This window comes from Bos taurus, chromosome 4 (assembly GCF_002263795.3).
Source record: "Bos taurus isolate L1 Dominette 01449 registration number 42190680 breed Hereford chromosome 4, ARS-UCD2.0, whole genome shotgun sequence".
NCBI classification, from domain to species: Eukaryota; Metazoa; Chordata; class Mammalia; order Artiodactyla; family Bovidae; genus Bos; species Bos taurus.
The window spans coordinates 43,600,598-43,619,056 of record NC_037331.1 but is presented as its reverse complement, the minus strand read 5'-3'; the positions used below and the strand labels follow the sequence as shown (position 1 = coordinate 43,619,056).

Below are 18,459 nucleotides of genomic sequence, written 5' to 3'. Positions count from 1 at the left end.
TGTTTTTCTCATTACCTGATTTTTCTTTAGATTTTATTCCTGAAATTAAACTTCCTTTTTACTATCCTGAACTCCACATTACAAGTATAATTTTGTTATAGTTTCTGCCTAGTAGCTCAAAGGTTTACAAATCCCCAAGGAATACAAGAAAAATCATACATAATATGAGATTAGGTGAAATACCATACAATAGAAATAGTAGTTATTTCAGTCCTAGTCTCTCATCTCATTGCCTGGTTATATAGGAGACACATACTACATGCTTGCAACTTTAACGTCTGTTAAAGCTGACAGGGTGACTGCTGAATTTGCCATTGAACAGGTGGGTTTTCCTATTTTTCAAGAGGGAAAAATAATTTTCTATAGAATCCATTCTAAGAAAGCTTTGCCAAAGGTTGTATACCATAATGTCTGGAACTATATTTTTCAGTGGATGAATGGATAAAAAACTGGAAAGACAAGTGGGTAGAAGATAAGATAGCTTATCATTTTAGATAATTTTTTAATGTTTTCCTCTTAAGAAATCTTGTTTTCTAGGTACTTTAAAATATAAATGACCTGTTTTTTAAACATGTTTATATATGGTTGGAAGCCACAAATCCCAGTCGGAGAAATGTGGGATCTAAAAAATTGGGGGAAATTATCTTAGAATTGTATGATGAGTAAAATGATTTGAAATATATTACTTATGTTTTTGAACCTATGCTCTGAGAAATAATCATAAATCTCCATTTATTATTTCTCTAACTACTTAATATGGAAGTTGAGGAATTAAAAAAAAAACTTAAAGCTCTATGTTCTGGAATTATTTTTGTAGAGATTTTAGTTTGAAATGCTAGTCAACAATATGACTCTTTAATAAATAGTATTTGTTAGAGATACTTAAAACTACAACTAAGATCACTTCCAAGAGTAGGAGATCTAAAGAGAAAGTTTATTTTCAGATTCAGTAGCATGGACTTGGGATATAGAAATACCTCAGTAAGCAAGTATCTCTAAGGTGTGCACACATGCCTTTTTTCTTGTATGTAAAAGCTACTACCATCAGTTGATGCCAGAATTTTCGGTTTTAGGATTATTGAGTAACAACAGTGTTGTTAACAATTATTGTTAATTTGTGTTAGGATCCTTGTTATGTTTATGTTGTACATTTTAGGAGAGATATTATTGAATTCTGAATTTTTTCCTCACATTTTTTTTAAGCACCTTGTTTTAGTATTTATTTTGTCCTGCACCTGATAATACATCCTTGCTGCTGCTGCTAAGTCACTTCAGTCGTGTCCGACTCTGTGGGACCCCAGAGACGGCAGCCCATTAGGCTTCCCCTTCCTGGGATTCTCCAGGCAAGAACACTGAAGTGGTTTGCCATTTCCTTCTCCAATACATCCTTAGTTCAGTTCAGTTCAGTCGCTCAGTCATGTCCAACTCTTTGCGACCCCATGGACTGCAGCATGCCAGGCCTCCCTGTCCATCACTAGCTCCCGGAGTTTGCTCAAACTCATGTCTATCAAGTTGGTGATGCCATCCAACCATCTCATCCTATGTTGTCCCCTTCTCCTGCCTTCAATCTTTCCCAGCATCAGAGTCTTTCCAGTGAGTCGGTTCTTCTCATCAGGTGGCCAAAGTATTGGAGTTTCAGCTTCAGCATCAGTCCTTCTAATTCAAGACTGATTTCCTTTAGGATGGACTGGTTGGATCTCCTTCAGTCAAAGGGACTCTCAAGAGTCTTCTCCAACACTACAGTTCAAAAGCATCAATTGTTTAGCACTCAGCTTTCTTTATAACCCAACTCTCACATCCATACATGACTTACTGGAAAAACCATAGCCTTGACTAGACAGACCTTTGTTGGCAAAGTAATATCTTTGCTTTTTAATACACTGTCTATGTTGGTCATAGCTTTTGTTCCAAGGAGCAAGCGTCTTTTAATTTCATGGCTGCAGTGATTTTGGAGCCCAAAAAAATAAAGTCTCACTGTTTCCACTGTCTCCCCATCTATTTGCCATGAAACAATGGGACTGAATGCCATGATCTTGGTTTTCTGAATGTTGAATTTTAAGCCAACTTTTTCACTCTCCTCTTTCAGTTTCATCAAGAGGCTCTTTAGTTTTTCTATTTCTGCCATAAGAGTGGTGTCATCCTTAAGTATTTATTAGGTTTGAATTTTTTTTTTTTTTTGTGGCCCTTGATACAGTTCTGCTATGTGGAAATATTAATACATAAAATAACTCTAGTGAAATGGGTGAAGGTGGTCAGAAGTTTTTTAAAAAGTAATTTTAGTAATCTCTGTTTGAAACAAACAATACACTAGAACCTAATCTCTGGTAGATTCTTTAATTTCTAAAATACCTTTCAACTTCAAAAGTTGGTGATTGTTTTAACTGGTAATAAAAGCAGCCAAAGAGAGCAGTATACATTAGGACAAATGTGGCGACAAAAGGTGTATATATAAGAGGATCAGGAGATATAAAAGTACAGCAAACATTATTGTAGGTAAAAACTAGGAGTCCAAGAACATTGTTCCATTCTTAAGTCCAGTGAGTAGGAGGTTTTGTTCTTGCAGTGTGGGCAGTGGCTCTCTTGAGTTGCATTTCTGCATTGCCATATGGATTCCTTTAATTATTGGAAATTCAACATGCTCAAAATCTGACCTCCCCTAGAAGGTCTTTTCCTCTTTTGTGCGTTTTTCTCAATGGCACTTTTTCACCCAGAATAAGGAGTCTTTAATGACACCTTCTTTCCTTTGTCACATATAGTCATTTGCCTGCAAATACCCTTACTTTCTCTTCCTGTTCCAGTCCCACATGTTCTATACCTCGTGCCTCTGTTCTCCTTGTCAATGTCTTATCCACCTTTTAATGCCATTCTGCGTGGTACATTCATATTTTCAACTTCTTATTATTTTCCCAACTATATCCTTAATATTCTCATCTATAACATTTCCTTTCTCTGATTTCCTAGCTTCAGTGTACAGATTTTACCACTTCATGATTTACTGCCCTTTCACTTTTTTCTTGGATGGTTATACAATTCTTGAAGTTAGGGGCCATGTCCTTTGCATTCTTGTATCCTTTCCAGTGCTTGCTGTTCTAAAATTGAAAATGCGCTGAGAACGTACGGTTGGTGTGTTTGTGTGTGTGTGTGTTTGGTATTTGGCAGCAAAACCTGACTTGACACGACATGAGGCTATTTATGTTTTAATTATTACAAATTGCCGTGTTTTTGTAGGTTAGAAACAGTTATTTAACCTACTTAGTGAGAATATTTATATAGATTTTGGTACAAAAATATTAGAGTATTATTGTGGGTGTATGACTGTTTAATAGAAATAATAAGCAAATGAATCACTACCATATTAGAGGAATCTTTATGATGCAGAATCTAAATTCTGGTGATAGTCGAGGATCTAAAAGTGTGGTAATGAAAAGTCATGATTTACTTGAAGCAAAACCAGTTTATACTCGTTGTATAGGTGTACAAGTCCTAATTTGGACAATAAATTGTATGGTCACCCTATCTATAGCAGATATTCCTAAAACAGAAGCCTCCAATTTGAGAGGTGGCTCATGAAGGATGAAAACTTTCATCTCATAATGTAACTCTTGTTTTGATTAGAACAAGATACATAGTAAGATGTGTAAGACACTTCAAATGCATCTGATATTAGGAGACGGGTACACTAAAATTTGCTGTAGAGTTAAAGTCTCTGATTCCTTTTGTTGGGAATACTTAGTAAAAAAGGACATTGGCAAGAAACTGTTATATAAAGAAGATGCCATGATGGACATGGAAGAGGTTCATTTGATTTTAAAAAAAAGCAAACTACAGTTTCAGAGTTTTTAGTTGACACAGTTCATCGGGTCACAAAGAGACAGACACAACTGAGTGACTAACTTTTTAGTTGATTATAGTATCTAGAAAGATGTTTGTTTGTTATTTGTTTTCTAAAATTATCTAAGATGTAGGCAAGGGTGAAAATCATTCTTGTCTTCTGGCCCAGAATTAACACAGCCTAGCTATATAAAAATGAGGTACTTTCTGAAGCTATAAACTAATTCAAGACAATGTTTTATATAATAATTGCATATCTCTATTCACAATCATAACTAAATACAACCTAGTTAGTTAGTTAAGTTGCTCAGTCGTGTCCGACTCTGCGATCCCATGGACCACTAGGCTCCTCCATCCATGGGATTCTCCAGGCAAGAATACTGGAGTGGGTTGCCATTTCCTTCTCCAGGGGATCTTCCTGACCCAGGGATCAAACCCAGGTCTCCCACAATGCAGGCAGACGCTTTAACCTCTGAGCCACAAGGGAAGCCCCCAAATACAACCTAAAGCTGTGCTAACTCTGGATCATCCCTTTTAATGACTTCACTGGTCCATGTCACCAGCAAGAACCGAGTATATCCCTGGAGGCTCTGCCTGCCCTTTTTTGGGTCCATTTGGTTAGGCAGTGATATAGGGGTTGTGTACCCTAATGGAGTAGGCATTCTGTGTTGACAGAGGATGGTGGAGCAATGAATGATTAAAGTTCGTTTCAGGACCTGTTTAAAAATAGTAGGTAGCAATATATGTCTCCAAGAAGTTTAGGACATAAGACTTACTTTGTGGTTTCCCCTCCCCCAAAATCTGCATATTACAAATCTAGTGGTAGTGATGCCTTAAAAAAAAACATCTTATTTGATCTTCATTTTCTTGAAACATCTGTTTCTTTGCAGCAGCATTTGAACTATGTTGAAATGCTGCTGTATACGACTGACTTTTTTAGTAACTGGAGATGGACTTTTTTATATATAATTTTCTCATTGAATGTGGCTTTTCCTTCTTAAATATAGAAGATATAATACCTATTTTATTATTTAGCAAAATTAGCATTGTTTTAAAAATTCAAAAGCCCAATAAAAAAGTTTATCTGAAACATGAGGAAGGAAAATTATTTTTCCCTTAAAGTTAATGAAGCTTTTTTTCCTCTTGGCAGAATGAAGTTAACACTGAAAATATGATCAGCTCCACAGATCATGACAAACAAGATTCTCCCCCTCCAAAACCACCAAGGACCCGCAGGTATTGTATGTCATGTTTTGTTTGAAAGGATACTTACCTTTTACTTACTGTTACTAAAACAACAACAAAAATCTGAATATTACTAAGTTTTTTTTTTTTAATAACTTCTCTTATCATTCTTTTGTTTAGAATGTAGCATATGTATGGCAGTTGATCTTCTAATGGTATAATATAAAAAATTATTTTCAATTTAGATAAATTTTCAGTAGTATACCAGAACAGTGAGCATAATCATGAATTGATTATACTTCATCTTTTGATACAGTACAACTAAAATTTTAGCTATTCTAAAGATTTATTTCAGTTTTCTAATAACAATAAAACTGTCAAATTATTTGCATGTGATCTTACTTTCATACCAAGTGCTCATTTATAATAGATAAAAATATATATTCCTGTTACCCCTTTTCTCTCCTGTTTCTTTCAGGTTAGTGCTAGGTCAGGTAGATGGTAGTTTGGAAAGAATATAGGTAGTCAAAATGATTTTGTTACAAATCCTTTTCAGATGCTTACAAGCTTTGAAGTTGTAAGTCACTTAATTTATTTGATTTTTTGTTTTCTGTTTGTTTGGTTGGTTCGTTGGTTTCTTTTTACGTATTTTCCTGAGGAGTAAATGAAATGAAATATATGAAAATGCTACGTATAGGACATGGAACATACTTGGTTTTCACCAAATGTTGATTTTCTCTTTACAGTGTGGAGTTAAGATTGAGTTACTGAATTAAAAGGAGGCACAGTGGAAGATTTGTAATAATGTTGGGATGACTTTACTGTGTCTTATCCCAAGCATAGATCTGCCTAAACAGCTAGACCTTCCTCAAAGTAGAACTTCTTTGTATAGGATTCACCAATTTTTTTCCCCTTAAAACTTTGATAGTAGTTGACTAAAGTTGGGTGAGGCAACTATGATTGTGTCTTGGCATTGAGTTACTGTACTTTATGAGATCCTTCTTTACAAAAGTAAAAGCTTACAATAAGAAAAGATGTAATAGTTATATATTATAGTCTCTAGAATTCCTTTGCATGCTTCTATAAGGAAGATCAGGAAGCCTATACAGATGGTTTTAGGCATCAGTGTTTAAATGCTCAGGCTGTCAACTGCCCACTAGCACTTCTCAGCAGTTCTTGTTTGATTTTCATTTTCGTATTTGCTGTGGAAAGTAGCCAGTTTAAACCTATATAGATTGTGAGTTCTCTAACTTTTTTGTCTCCCATATCAGTTCTTTAGAGTCCTAAAGACACTATAATGACCTTAAAGGAAATTAATAAACATTGTTTTGCTACAGTAAAATCTTTTCATTTGGATTTTGAGATTGAGCCAAGGTAGAGGTCCTCAAAGTGTGCACTGATATTTGTGATTTATATGGTCATCTACCTCCAACAACAAATAATGGTAGCCTCTTCCTAATTTTGAAGGAGAAAAAAATGAGTAGAGTGTTCTGAATTTTAAACCCTTCTTACATACCTTTTTTAAAACTTTGACTCCTGTTTTTTTTTCAACAAATGAAAAGGTAATTTTTAAAAGTACTAAATGAATGTTAACAGAAAAATGTTCATTCAGCTTATGTCAGGGTTTTATTTGGGGATATATACTCAAATTTTTATGTGTGTGTGTGTGATTTTGTATAACACACTTAGGTCATCTTCTTTCTTATTCATGCAGTAGAGTAAATTGGCAGAATTCCATTGTGTTCCACAAAGAATACTTTGTTAACTGAAAATAAAATCCAAATAGCATAAGACTGATTAAAAAAAAACAGTATATTTTGTTTTTTAGTATGGCTGCAGTAAGCAAGTTAATCTATTGTGTAGATTATATTGGAGTTATTGGAGAAGAAGGCCTGTTTGTTGTATTAGATTTAGTCAGTCATATGATTCTGGTTTATAAATATTTAAATTGTAGATTTAAAATGAACAGAGCCAGGAATTATCAGACATTTGATAAAAGATTCTAACATGAAAGACATATCCAATAAGCAGGGAAAAAGGGGACATGGATGAAATAGAGATAACACACAATGGGGGGAGGGGCCTGTCTATTTTCTCAGTGCTTAATACTACAAGCATGAAATCAGAACCAGAGAGCCAGATCATAATAAAGAAGATACTCTTGGAAATTAAAAATAATAGCATAAGTTTTTAAAATTTAATTTTAATTAAGGAAGGCTCGAAGATAAGGAAATTTCCCAAGAAAATGAACAAAAAGAGAAAATGTGGAGAAAAGATATTAGAGAATCAAACTAGGAAGTATGTCACATAGTAATAGTAGTAACAATAACTAAACCTAGCCATAGTCTGGAAGGAGACTGGAAGAGAATAAATTAGCAAAGTAAGTCCCTAGTATTAACATAAATATTTATACAGAAAGTTCTCAATATAATGGATTAAAAACTGTAATATATTGGATTTTAAAAAGTTAACACATGAGATTGTGGGCTTCCCTGGTGGCTCAGATGGTAAAGAATCCACCTGCAATACAGGAGACCTGGGTTTGATCCCTGAGTTGGGAAGATCCCCTGGAGGCCTGGGGAATCTGCATGGACAGAGGAGCCTGGGGGCCTGCAGTCCATTGGATTGCAGAGTCAGACACAACTGAGCAATTTAGCATGCATGAGATTATAGAACATCAAAGGTTTTTTTTAAAAAAAGAGAGAACCTGAAAGCTCCAAGAGGGAGAAAACACAGCTCACATTCAAAGGAACAGGAATCATAATTCTGATATAAAATTCTAAAGGAAAGTTATATCTAGTCTAGAATTATATTCCTTTTCCAAAAGTCAGTAACCTTGAAAATATAATAATTATGTAGGCCTCGGGAAATTTGTTTCCTGTTTATAGTTTTTAAGAAGCAATTGGAGGGTATAACCCACTAAATCAAGTGTGTGTACCTAGAAAAAGGAAGATGGGATCTGGGAAACAGGATCGTCTGCTCTGCGGTGGCCTCAGGGGCCAGTGGTCCAAACTGAAGTGGGAAGCTCAAGGTTTCTAAGAGGGATGTCTGTGGTATTGATGGTTATATGGCCAGTTACTGGCCTCTCTTGGTGGTTATTGACCAGTTGAGAGGAGGTGTTCAAATCTGCAGGAAATTTTGAAGGACTGAATTACTGATAATATATAGGAAACCCAAGGCAATTATTAGGGGAAAACAAGAGTTATGTAAGAAAAAATAGGAAATGATGCTGTCATTGCTATGAATGATAGCTTTAGTCATAAGACTGAACTAGTCAAACATTAGTAGTCTTAGGAAGATGGAGAAGACATTTACATAGCTGGAAGACAGTAAAGTATGTGTGAAATAGAAAGATCCAGAATAAGTTTGTGCATTTTATAAATATTTTGAAATATGGATGTAAATCTTATAAAGAGCAGTTTTAAAAAAGTTGAAACTTTAGGGAGGGAGAAATGGAGAGAATAGCATGTAATACACTACCGTATGTAAACTGGATACCAGTGGGGATTTGCTGTATGACTCAGGGAACTTAAACTGGGGCTCTGTGACAACCTAGAGGGGTGGCATGGAGTGAGAGGTGGGAGGGAAATTCAAGAGGGAGGGGACATATGTATACCTATGGGTGATTCATGTTGATGTATGGCAGAAACTAACACAATATTGTAAAGTGGTTATCCTTCAATTAAATTTTTTTTTTTTAAGTTGAAAAAAAAAGAAAGTTGAAACTTGATGTTTCAGGGTAACTGGAGGGCCGGGAGGGGACCGCTGGTTTTTTATTAAAATTCTTAATATTATTTGACTTCTTGAAACAATGTTCATATATTACTATCTTGTTAAATATTTGATTTTCTTAATTGGGCAAATTTTAATTTTTTATTCATAACCACAGACTTTATTTGCTGACTTTTAACATAAGAGGCTAAGCTACATAACTTACCTATCAACTTATTTTTTAAAAGGATGAACATTCTTATAATACCTTTTTTTTCATGTCTTCCAGTTGCCTTGTAGAAGGGGATGCTAAGGAAGAAATACTGCAGCCTCCAGAACCTCACCCAGTGCCCCCCATCTTGACACCTTCTCCCCCTTCAGCTTTTCCAACAGTCACTACAGTGTGGCAGGACAATGACAGATACCATCCAAAGCCAGTGTTGCACATGGTTTCATCAGAGCAACCTTCAACAGACCTCAACAGAAACTATAGTAAATCAATGGAACTTACAGGGAAAAATGAATCGACTATTGACCAGATAGATAAAAAATTGGAGCGAAATTTAAGTTTTGAGATTAAGAAGGTTCCTCTTCAAGAAGGACCAAGAAGTTTTGATGGGAACACACTCTTAAATAGGGGACATGCAATTAAAATTAAATCTGCTTCGGCTTCGCCGTGTACAGTTGATAAAATCTCGAAGTCACAGGAATTGAGTTCAAGAGATCTAAAAGTTGATGATATTTCCCAGAATTCTTGTGTGGACTGCAATGCAACACAGTCAAATAAAGATCCGATTATTCTACCAGAAGCATCACAGAAGAATTCAGACACACCTCCAAGGCCAGACCACTTACCTCTTGATGGAAAAGGACATTTAACGTGGTCATTTCATGGACCTGAGAACACTCTACCCATGCCTGATTCATCTGAAGGCAAATCCTCAGATATCCACTGTCAAACAATGAAAACTGTGAGTTCAACACCAAGCCCCACAATACAAGTTGAAACCCATGATCTTGCAGATCATCATGACAGTTCCCCTCTATTCAGAGCACCCCTCAGTTTTACTAATCCTCTTCACTCTGATGACTCTGACTCAGATGAAAGGAACTCTGATGGTTCTGTGACCAAGAATAAAACCAGTATTTCAACAGCAAGTGCCACTGTTTCTGCTGCCACTAGTAGCATTTCTACAAGGAAAGTATTACCAATGTCCATTGCTAGACATGATATAGCGGGAACAATACATTCAGGTGCTGAAAAAGGTAATAATAATAGTATCTACACTTAAAAATTTTACTCTGTGCCAGTCAGTCACTGTTCTAAGCAGTTTTGTTATATTAATTCATTATGTTTTATTCCACATATTACTCCGGAACATACAGCAAAATTCAATTATTTTTTGATGCTAATTTTTTTTTTTTTAAGTAAGCCTTTACTGTTGGCTTTCCTGGTGGCTCAGTGGTAAAGAATCGGCCTGTCAGTTCAGGAGACATGGGCTCAATCCTTGGGTCAGGAAGATCTCTTGGAGAAGGAAATAGCATCCCACTCTAGTATTCTTGCCTGGGAAATCCCATGGACAGAGGAACCTGGTGGGCTACAGTCCATGGGGTCACAAAAGAGTCAAACATGACTTAGCAACTGAACAGTAAACAACAGTTTTTATTGTTACCTTAGTTTGATCACATTGCATTACCAGACTTTGTGTTTCCAAAATATTTCAAAATTGTTGTAACTGTAAACTTTCTCTTCTTACATCTTACAATTCTTAGTATAAATGGGTCAAAGTTTCTATGATTGAATAGTTGGGGAAATAATTCAGAGAAGGTAGAATTACTTAAAGTGACACTGACATATTGGCTATTTAATTTCACCCATGTATGTACAGAGAGTAAGGGGTTCCCAGTTGGCTCAGGGGTAAAGAATCAGCCTACCAGTGCAGGAAATGAGGGTTCTATCCCTGGGTTGAGAAGATCCTCAGGAGAAAGAAGTGGCAACCCACTCCAGTATTCTTGCATGGAAAATTCCATCGACAGAGGAGTGGGCTACAGTCTGCAGAGTTGGACATGACTTAGTAACTAAACAACAAAAACATAACATATCTATTTCATTATCTTTTATGATCTTTTAACTACTGCTACTGCTAAGTCACTTCAGTCGTGTCCGACTCTGTGCAACCCCATAGACGGCAGCCCACCAGGCTCCCCCGTCCCTGGGATTCTCCAGGCAAGAACACTGGAGTGGGGTGCCATTTCCTTCTCCAATGCATGAAAGTGAAAAGTGAAAGGGAAGTCGCTCAGTCGTGTCCGACTCTTAGCGACCCCATGGACTGCAGCCTACCAGGCTCCTCCACCCATGGGATTTTCCAGGCAAGAGTACTGGAGTGGGGTGCCATTGCCTTCTCCACTTTTAACTACAACATACCTTTTTAAAATTGTTCTTAGTAAAGACTCCTTTCAACAATGAGTTTAACCAAGGAGCAATATTGCAACTGCTTAACAGAATATGGGAAGTTTAATTCAGTCAGTAAAAAATGGGATACTTCCATATCTAGTCATCAGTGCTACTACTGTTGAATTAATGACTCTTTAAGCAATCTAAGCATCTCAAGATAACATATGCCCTAAGTTCCACGATGTATTATTGGGTCTTGAAACTCCTCTTTAATCTGATAAAAATTACCATGATTGCTATCTTAAACAGACCATAAAGTTGAGAGCAAATATATAAACACAAAAGCTATTTACTGATAGATTATCAATGGTCTTTTACTTGTCCATGAACTTTGGTAGTGACACATACAGACTGCTGTTTATTATGTCCAGGCAAAATTAGTACTGTGAACATGAAAGATGACTTTTTCTAATTCTGACCTGATAAGTTCACCCATACTGTGGTTCCTGTTTTCCTCATCTCAAACATTCTTTATCATTTTCTTTATTTGGGGGATGTATATGATAGAGTAGATGAGAGTCTAAGCTAGTTTCTTAAATTTACAAAGAACTAAGCTAGTTCTTGATTCTCCTGCATTTTATTTGAGGGATCTTTAGAAGATACTGGTTGCCATAATAAATAAAAGTTTGGCATAATTTAAAATTGTCAATATTTTTTCCCTCAACTTCAGGATTTGAAAAATAACTGCTAGGTTATAGCTACACAAGAAAATACATAGACAAGAAATTGTCATTTTGTTTGTTTTAGAGTTATCAGGCAGTACAGTGTGACCAAAACTATGCTTAAATGACTTTGGCATTAAAGAGTTTCCTGTAGAACATTCTGTGTTGCAACATAACTATAGGCAGTTCTTTTTTTGTTTGTTTTGACCACACTGTACTGGGATTGTAGTTCCCTAATCAGGGCTCGAACTTATATACCCTGCAGTGGAAGTGTGGATTCTTAACCACTGGATTGCCGGGGAAGTCCCTCAAGCAGTCCTAAATCTTAATGTTACTCATTCTTTACCTTGTAGATGAACCATTGGCACCAGGATTAGATTATTGTTAGCTTGTTTGTTTTAAAATTTGTTATGGAATAATTTTGATGCCTGAAACAACCTTTTGCCTAAGTTATTGCCTGAAGACAAATTCCTGGCTATGAATTCTGATTTTAATATTGACTCAGGCCTCCTGAAAGATTTCTCAAACATGGCTACACTAGGCTCCCATAAAGTGTATTATTTACAAAAGCCTATGAAAATGTGCATCTCTGGTTAGCTAACATTTGAAACAGAATTTTATTACACAGAAAAAGCAGTTCAAAGATCCAGGGAGAAACATGCAATTGAGAAGCCAAGTATACAGTTAGAAAATAAAGTCTTAAAAATGAGGACTGTTACAACAGAAGAGGTATAGAGTTTCCAAAAGATACTTGATACTTGATGTAAACAACCAGACTACTTCCTCATTTGTTCACTTAATTAAGAAATGACACCACAATGCCAAGATTGTGCATTCCTTCCTTCCAGTACCTATCTCTTCACTGTGAGCTGTTAGTAACAAAGGGGCAAGGGGAAATAGGATTAATACTCCAGACTATTACTGCCAGGCAAGGTGGATAATTCTTTTACTTGCTTTAACTTTACATGCAAGAAAGACTTACAATACTGATGTTTTATATATATATATAAAATACTGGACTGGAACTTTTCTCAGGAGAATCCAGGGGGCTGTATTTTCTTTGGCTTCAGTTAAATAAAGGTAGGAAGGACCAGAGTAATCATACCTGGCCTCATGCATGTTGAGAATTGAAAAGGCTTTTCTTGATTTTCACTGTCTTTTTAATGCATGTCCTGTCAAATGTAAAACAGCAAAGTATCATAGAACAGTTGTTAATATTTTAAGGGTTAGGGATACACAGAAATGTATCTTCAAAGTATGGTCATATGCACTGTTCACAAGATTTTAGGCACTGAATAAATGAACATTCAAATTTTTTTTTTCATGTGAATCATTTTACTGGACCCTTTTTAAAAATTATTTTTAATTGGAGGATAATTGCTTATCAATATTATGTTAGTTTCTACATCAACATGGATCAGCCATAGGTATACATAAGTCCCCTCTCTTGCCCTAAAATTTATTTATTTATTTTTTCTAAAATTTATAATGGTTATATTTTGTGTATTAGAAAAATAACTAGCACTATCAATCTATTTTAGTCATGAATATTTATTTAAAACATGACTGAAGTACATCATTAAGTTGAAAATGAGTGGGATTTAAATACATATTTACATGGTCCACACCGTATGGCAAAACTCATAAAAGGAGTTAAGCAGTTGATTATAGTTTGGGAAACACTGACTTCAAATGACAAAGCTTCCCTTTGTGGACTCAAAGGATCATCAGCAAGCCCAGTAGAAAAGGCACGTGCTTGCTGGCTTCTCTGTTGGAGATGCCTTCAAACTCAGAGGACAGTGTGGTTGATGCCTAGAGGGTGTCAGGAGAATCATTGACATTTCCTCTGTGCAACAATGATGGAGCTTTTTTGCTCAGTAAGCCTCCTAATTCTTTTTGATAATGAGTCTAGTGATAAGGATATCTTGTTTATTTTTTGCACTTTTAAAGACTGGTTCTCTTAGATACGAGTGACAGTGATCTTTAAGAATGTCAAAAAAGTTCTCATTTTGTTTAGATAACAAGTTCATTTTTAAATGAGTTAACATTTCTAACAAGTTCATAATTTGTCTAAATTTTATGTATTTAATATAGATGTTGATGTTAGTGAAGATTCTCCTCCTCCCCTACCTGAAAGAACTCCTGAATCATTTGTACTAGCAAATGAACACAGTGAGTGTATCTTCTGATTTTACATATTTTATACTCTAATAATAAGCCCTGAAAAACATGGCTAATTATAATCTGTTGCTCTTGAGCTGCATAATTAAATTCAAAAACAGGTTTGAATTTATACTGATAAGTGTTTTTAATACTTTATATGAAAAATACCTTAAAATGGTGTTTTTATTTACTAAGACTGCTAATAAAATGGTTGCATTTATGTCAAATACTATAATTCAGTTAAATGTAATTATAACTATAATTTGTCTTTCATTCAATAAAAATAGCACTTACATATTAAAAGACATACATTTAAATTCTGTTGTTGGCAGCGTCACTCAGGTGATGTTGAGTGACACTTAAGTCCACAAGAATATCAATGAAAAGTGGGAGGAAGTGATCACATACATATTTCTCCTCCTCATCCTGAAAAAGAGTACAGAAACAACTTTACTATATTTGCAGTGTCTTGTGCTCAGTGGAGGTGCTCACTACCAATCTTATCTGTTGCATTTTACCAGTATTTTTTAATTTTAACTGATTTTAGGAATTTTTAAAAAATAGTGAAGCTGTAAACTTCACTAATACTAAATAAATAAATCTGTCATACCTGTAACCTGTAGATTACAATGTGCTTATATAAGCTCTGATAATGGAATTTTTAAATTTTAAGGAAGAAAAAATTGAAGGAATATTCTTCAGTTAATAAAAACTGGGAAAAAATTTAGTGGAAGTGATCATTGCTAAATATCTGTAGTATCTATTTTTAAATATTACCTGAATGCAAGAAATTTCAAGAATTAAAGATGTTAATTTTAATTGTAAGATTTTGTTTTTCTCAGATACATCTGTAAGAGCTGAGTGGAGTGAACTTCAAAATCAGGAACAATCTGAACAAAAAAACCCTGAAGTGAGTCTTTTGGGGATTAGAACAGCTATAGCTCAGTATTTTTGTTCTTTTATTAATTGATCTTAACAGTTTATTATAATAACTGTTACCTTAAGACTATTAAATATAATTTTTGATAACTGTATCTTATGCTATGATTTCAGATAAAAAGCCTGTATAAAATGCCAGATCAGAAATTTTTTTAAAGAACATGATAATCATTTCAGAGTATTATTTTCCAAGCTGCTTTTGAAATTTGTAAATTATGCCTTGTTTAAAACCATTTTGGAGGTATGAACAGAACAGGAGTTACTATTTTCAGGGTCATAGTACATCCTAGATTTTGTTCTTTCTATTATAAAATCAGGTATATAGTCTCTCCCTTTGTTTCTTCTGGTTATGGGAGTTTTCCTTTCACATTCAGGAAATGTTTTGGTAGCTCAATATTTTAGCAACGGGAATGCTATTTTTGTCAACATTAATATTTTGCATATTTTCCTCATATTTGAATATCTCCAAAATTGGAGCTTATCTTAAAATTGGTTAAAAAAATTGTAATATACTTCAACTGGTGCATAAAGTATTGGTAACATAATAATAAAGATATGTCTTACAGTCAGTAATATAATTTGATGAATATAGTAGAGGCTTGGCAAAATGCACTTGTATGGATATTATCTCATCAGTAAATGCTGCAAGTTCACTTTTCATCCAGAACGAAAAATGAATATCCTTGTCTTTTTATTCCCAATATAAAAACACCACGTTAAAATTTTTTAACTCTTAATTGAAAACACCATTGTTTGCTTTTCCTTTGATACTGAGAGTCTTGATAGATCTTGATTTATTGGTATATATACTCATAACACCACATTTTCTATACTTTGTGCATGAAAGGGATATACTATAATAGTTTTTGAATGTCTTCCTTATAGGGCTTGATAACCTCTGGAAGTGAAACATGTGGTAAGTTGGATTGTGTTCTTTTCTGCTATAAATTATATAGATTAAGTTACATAAAATAGCATGTCTCATGGTATACACATTTAGTTATTTGTTTTTGGTGTTTTTGTTGTTATTATTTGGTTATTTCTCCATGTGAAAAAATATGTAGGATGACTTTTCTGAAACCTGAATTATGTAGTGTAATTCTTTTAAATTTATTATTGTATCAGGTATTATTATGGGTCAGGAGCATAACAGCATTTATTATCAGTTATTAATGGCTGATAGGAAGGAAATCATTTTTAGAATATTTTCTTATATTTTATTTCTGTTATTTATAAAAATACCTAGAATCTAGATGTGACAGTGATTTGAATAAATGCCCAAAATTAGCCTAGATGATTGAATTGGGTTGTTTTTTGGAAATTTTCTTTTTAGGACTTTCACATTTGTGAAGGCCTGTAAGATTATGTTAGCTCAACCCAGTGTTATAATGCCAAGTTAGAAAATGTTTGCATTGCATTACTTTTACTATCATAATAAAATAGGTCAAGTTATTGTTCATTCCTTTAAAGGAGTAACCATGTGAGCGGCTCACCAAACATCCTAGCCTGTACAATTCCCTCAATTTATCTATCATCTCTGCCCTAACCTCTCTTCTGCCTCAGCTGCTGTTACCCTGAATCTGTGCCTAATGGGGCTCATTCCATCACATAAACTCTTTATTAATCTCTATTTACTTTTCTGAGGCAACATATAAGGAAAAAGAGCAGAAGTTTTAGGGTCAAGCCTACCGAGACTGGAATCTTATTTTTGCCATTTTACTTATGATGGGGTTTTGGGAAGTGACCTAATCTTTCTAGGCCTCAATTTTCTTCTCTGTGAAATGCAGATAATAATAGTAACCTACTCTAGAGGAGGTTATGATTGTCATGAAGGTTTAATTAAATTAAATCATATATACACAGTGCCCAGCACATGGTGGGCATTGAAGTGGTAGCGGTGCTGTTATTATTATCTGTATTATATTACTACTGCTAGATCCCTGGGTCTTTTATTTTCTTTGTATCTGTTAACTCCTTTCTGGTTTCTCTTTCTCCTCTACTCAGTCTAGATACTATCATCCATCACTTTAATCACACACATAGTTATCCTTAACTTTCTTGTCCCTGACTCCCTTGCCATTTTATTTTATCCCTCAAGATTACTCAATACTGCTGGGGGACATTGTTCAGTTTTATAGATTGAGCATACCATTCTGGAATTGATCCACAATTGAGCCCTCAGCATTTATTTTTTTCTAAAATCATGAATCCCACTAACTTTTACTTCATCTAACCTTTTACTTCATTCAGAAAATTGAGGCTTTTAATCTAAATCATCATTTCCCATGGGACGGCAACCATGAATACATGACCACCACTAGTGTCATCTACATGCTTCTCTTCTCTGTGCCTGTACTTACCACACTGCTATAATAATTAATGTTCTTGTCTGTTTTCTCCTACTACACCAAGGGTTGGCAAACTGTATCCCATAGGCCTAATTCTGCTCTTGGCTTGTTTTCTTATTCTGCCCTTGAGCTGAATAAATGGTTTTTACATTTTAAAGAGTTGTTTAAACATAAAAACAAAGAAACACAACATTGTAAATCACCTATACTCCAGTAAAATTAAAAAATAAAATAAATTTTATTATTTTTTAAACCAAAATTAACTTTAGAAAATAAAAATCAATGAAGAATATGGGACAGAGACCATATGTGGCTTACAAAGCCTAAAATATTTATAGTCTAGCCATATATAGAAAAAGTCTGTCAGCCTCTTTCTAGACTATGAGTACCTGATGACAAGGATAGTCTGTCATTTGACTTGTATTCCAAGTTTCTAGAAAAGCTCCTTACAGGGGTACAGAGAATGTGATGAAGGTGGTGAGTGGTGAAAGAATGAATCATAGTGGTTGATTTCTTTTGTTACTAGTCTTATGCACTGGCAGTTAAATAAGTAAACCATAATTTAAACAATGCTAAACCTTAAAAGAATTACTACTTTTTTAGGTGCAAATATTAACTCCATTAATAAACTATGAACTTATTTGCTATTGATTTCCACAGTAAGGCATTTCAGTTGAAGTTAAAGTAAGAGTATAAGAAGTCTCACATAGCAGAAGTACTCGCTGCAGATTTCTAGGTGCCTGTAAGCACACCTAACATGGTTTCCTGTGTTCATTACCCTTGCATTTGCCTGAGCCTCTAAAATTATGATGCTCAAGAGAAAACTGCTCTTTTAACGATTTGCCCACATTAAAAGCAATTAGAGGAATTTTTTACATATTATACTACAAATGACTGTGATTAATAATGGCTTTGGTTTGCATGGCTTTGGTTTGCATTTTAGATCATCCAGCACAAGGTATTCATACAGAGACCTGTACAGAATGTCCACCTACTGTTAGTAACAAGAAAGATCAACTATCAGAAGGTCCAACAGAAGCCACAGAGATTGGTAATTTGTTTACAAAATAATTTTTAAACTATAATTGTGTAGTTAATGCTGGCAAGAATGAAAAACAATTATTTGCCATATCTCCAGAATTTCCTTAAGGCAAAGTTTATCAAA

The 18,459-nt window shown here is 34.7% G+C and overlaps 1 protein-coding gene across 4 annotated transcripts in view; it reads left to right on the top strand.

Moving 5' to 3' along the window:
* Nucleotides 1-18,459, top strand: part of PTPN12 (protein tyrosine phosphatase non-receptor type 12) — a 92,185-nt gene that overhangs the window by 71,807 nt on the left and 1,919 nt on the right. For all 4 annotated transcript variants that reach the window (NM_001205991.1, XM_059885630.1, XM_059885631.1 and 1 more), the window contains 6 exons: nt 4,982-5,067; nt 9,017-9,993; nt 13,939-14,016; nt 14,850-14,917; nt 15,832-15,862; nt 18,238-18,345. In NM_001205991.1, coding sequence (NP_001192920.1) covers nt 4,982-5,067; nt 9,017-9,993; nt 13,939-14,016; nt 14,850-14,917; nt 15,832-15,862; nt 18,238-18,345 — 1,348 coding nt within the window. The remainder of the gene's footprint in view (nt 1-4,981; nt 5,068-9,016; nt 9,994-13,938; nt 14,017-14,849; nt 14,918-15,831; nt 15,863-18,237; nt 18,346-18,459) is intronic.